Source organism: Cyprinus carpio, chromosome B21 (assembly GCF_018340385.1).
Source record: "Cyprinus carpio isolate SPL01 chromosome B21, ASM1834038v1, whole genome shotgun sequence".
Classification (NCBI taxonomy): domain Eukaryota; kingdom Metazoa; phylum Chordata; class Actinopteri; order Cypriniformes; family Cyprinidae; genus Cyprinus; species Cyprinus carpio.
In genome coordinates, this window is record NC_056617.1 from 2,480,780 (window position 1) to 2,483,094 (window position 2,315).

The 2,315-nt window shown below is 36.9% G+C and overlaps 1 protein-coding gene across 1 annotated transcript in view; it reads right to left on the bottom strand.

Moving 5' to 3' along the window:
• The window catches only part of st8sia3 (ST8 alpha-N-acetyl-neuraminide alpha-2,8-sialyltransferase 3), an 11,031-nt gene extending 8,965 nt beyond the window's left edge, over positions 1–2,066 (bottom strand). The window contains exon 1 of the mRNA XM_042748238.1: positions 1,476–2,066. Coding sequence (XP_042604172.1) covers positions 1,476–1,639 — 164 coding nt within the window. The 5' untranslated portion in view covers positions 1,640–2,066. The remainder of the gene's footprint in view (positions 1–1,475) is intronic.
• Between the last annotated feature and the right edge of the window lie 249 nt (positions 2,067–2,315).

Sequence of the window (2,315 nt, forward strand, 5' to 3'; positions counted from 1 at the left end):
AAGCCAAAAGCTGTGTGTTTCCAAGAAACAAGGCCAGCATTAAAGCGTTTTTAAGTTCAAACCATTGCTTCCAGCTAAAATCTGAGTCCATAACCCATAATAACGCTTCCTCCAGTGAAAAAGTGTTCTGGTCTGAATCAGGAGAGGAAACTGCACAGATCAAGCAGTGTTTACAAGCCAAAACAGCTAGTTGATGTATAAAAAAAAAGAGACAACAGGAGATGCCCTTTTTCACTGGAGGAAGCATTACAATAAATGATGGACTCATATTTTAGCCGGAAGAAACAGTTTAAAGTTAAAAATTTGATGGATTTGTTTCTTTTGTCTTCTCCAGACGTTAACTGATGGACTGGAGTGGTGTGGATTACTGTGATGTTTTTATCATCTGTTTGTACTCTCATTCTGATGGCACCCATTCACAGCAGAGCGTTCATTGCTAAGCATCTGATATAATGATACATTTCTACAAACTCATCCTAATCTCTGATTGCCTGAGAGTGAGCACATTTACAGCTAATGTTCATTTTAGAGTGAACTATTCATTTAAATTAATTCCATCAAATGCACAATATTGTGTCCTTTTCTGATGGGTCATATTCAATACTGTTTATAAGTATTATTTCACTCTTAAAAAAAATGCCATAGACTACCGTTATTTTAGTAAAATTGATATAACTGTTGTAATTTTGAATTAGTTTTTATTTTTATATTTTGTTTTCATTTAAATTTGTTAAAGTTCTAGTAATTTTATTGTGCTTTTGTATTTTTATTAGTTTTTGCAAAAATAGTATTTATTATTTTGTATTAAACTAAATGAAAATGAGAAAGGTTTCCTTATCACCAAGATTAATTTAAATACACTTAACATTTAATTTATTTTACTTTATTTATTTTTTTTACTTTCAGTTACTAAAATAAATCGACCATAAACTTGTACGAAGAAATCAAAGAAATCAACCATTTGCCTATATATATATATATATATATATATAGTTATATATATATATATATATATATATATATATATATATAAATCTTGATATGAAGAACATTTTAATAATCTGAATAACTTTTTCCACTGTTAAGAAGCTTTTGTGAACAAAAGATGTTGAAGGATGGAACATTATAAATGTCAATCAAGAACTTCAGTTCTAAAGTCTGTTAGAATCGAATGCATGACGCATATAGAATTTGAATGCAGCACCTGACTTTAGAAATTGCTACTCTGCGAAATATGACAATGTAGGTTAGTCCATCTTCATGATCCAGGAGCGAACTGCGCATGCGCGCTGAGCATCATAACAGAAGGACAAGAGAGGCCTTTCCAAAATGTGATTAAAGCACGCTTTATTAATCCACATGTAGGCTATATCTGCACACATGCGCATTAGAAACGTCCCCCTTTGAATTCCAGACATAAACACCCCCGTTATAAGATTAATTTAATGCATGTAAGTGATAGATCATTCACTCACCGAAAGCCCGTGTGGAACATGTACATCCGCGGCCCGCCAGCGTTGGCGTATTTGGGAGCGGTGAAGATGAAGTCTTTCTTGATGGACACGTAACTGATCAACGATAAAATCAGCAAAGCGACGCTGAACATCACCAGACCCAGAACACTGACGACCCGAACCATCTCAGCCCACAAACACTGCGATTCACACACGGAGAACGAGCATGGTGGACGCGACGGCGTCAGACGCCGATGATGATGATGCTGATGCTGAGGAAGAGCAGGGGTCCGCGGCGGCTCTCATCAGCACCGGCCGCTGCCATACCGGGTCTCGGGCTAAAATCGGCTGGGAGCATCATCTCCGCTCGCATTCGGGACTCTCGTTCAGGAACGGAAGGCGATATTTAAAGGGGACTCGGTCCTGTTCGGAGAAATGCAAGAAATAAACAAGTCACTGCCGCAGACTGAGGTGCTGGAGCATCCGCGGACACGAAAGGGTTACACAAGGATTATCCTGATCTCTCTCACACACACACTTACACACACACTTACACACACACTTACACACACACACACACACACACACACACACACACACACACACACACACACACACACACACACACACACACACACACACACACACAGTATCCTCATAACGAAACACATTCTGCCTTTTAGACCCTTCAGTGGACTGCATAACTGCATGACAATTTTGAAGTACATGCAATTTATTCTATTCTATTTTGTTTTGTTTTATTTTATTTTTTAACATATATTTTAATTTTTTCTTATTTTATATATATAGGAGAGTATGTGTAACATTTGCAACGTGAAACATTGTAATGTAACATTTTTT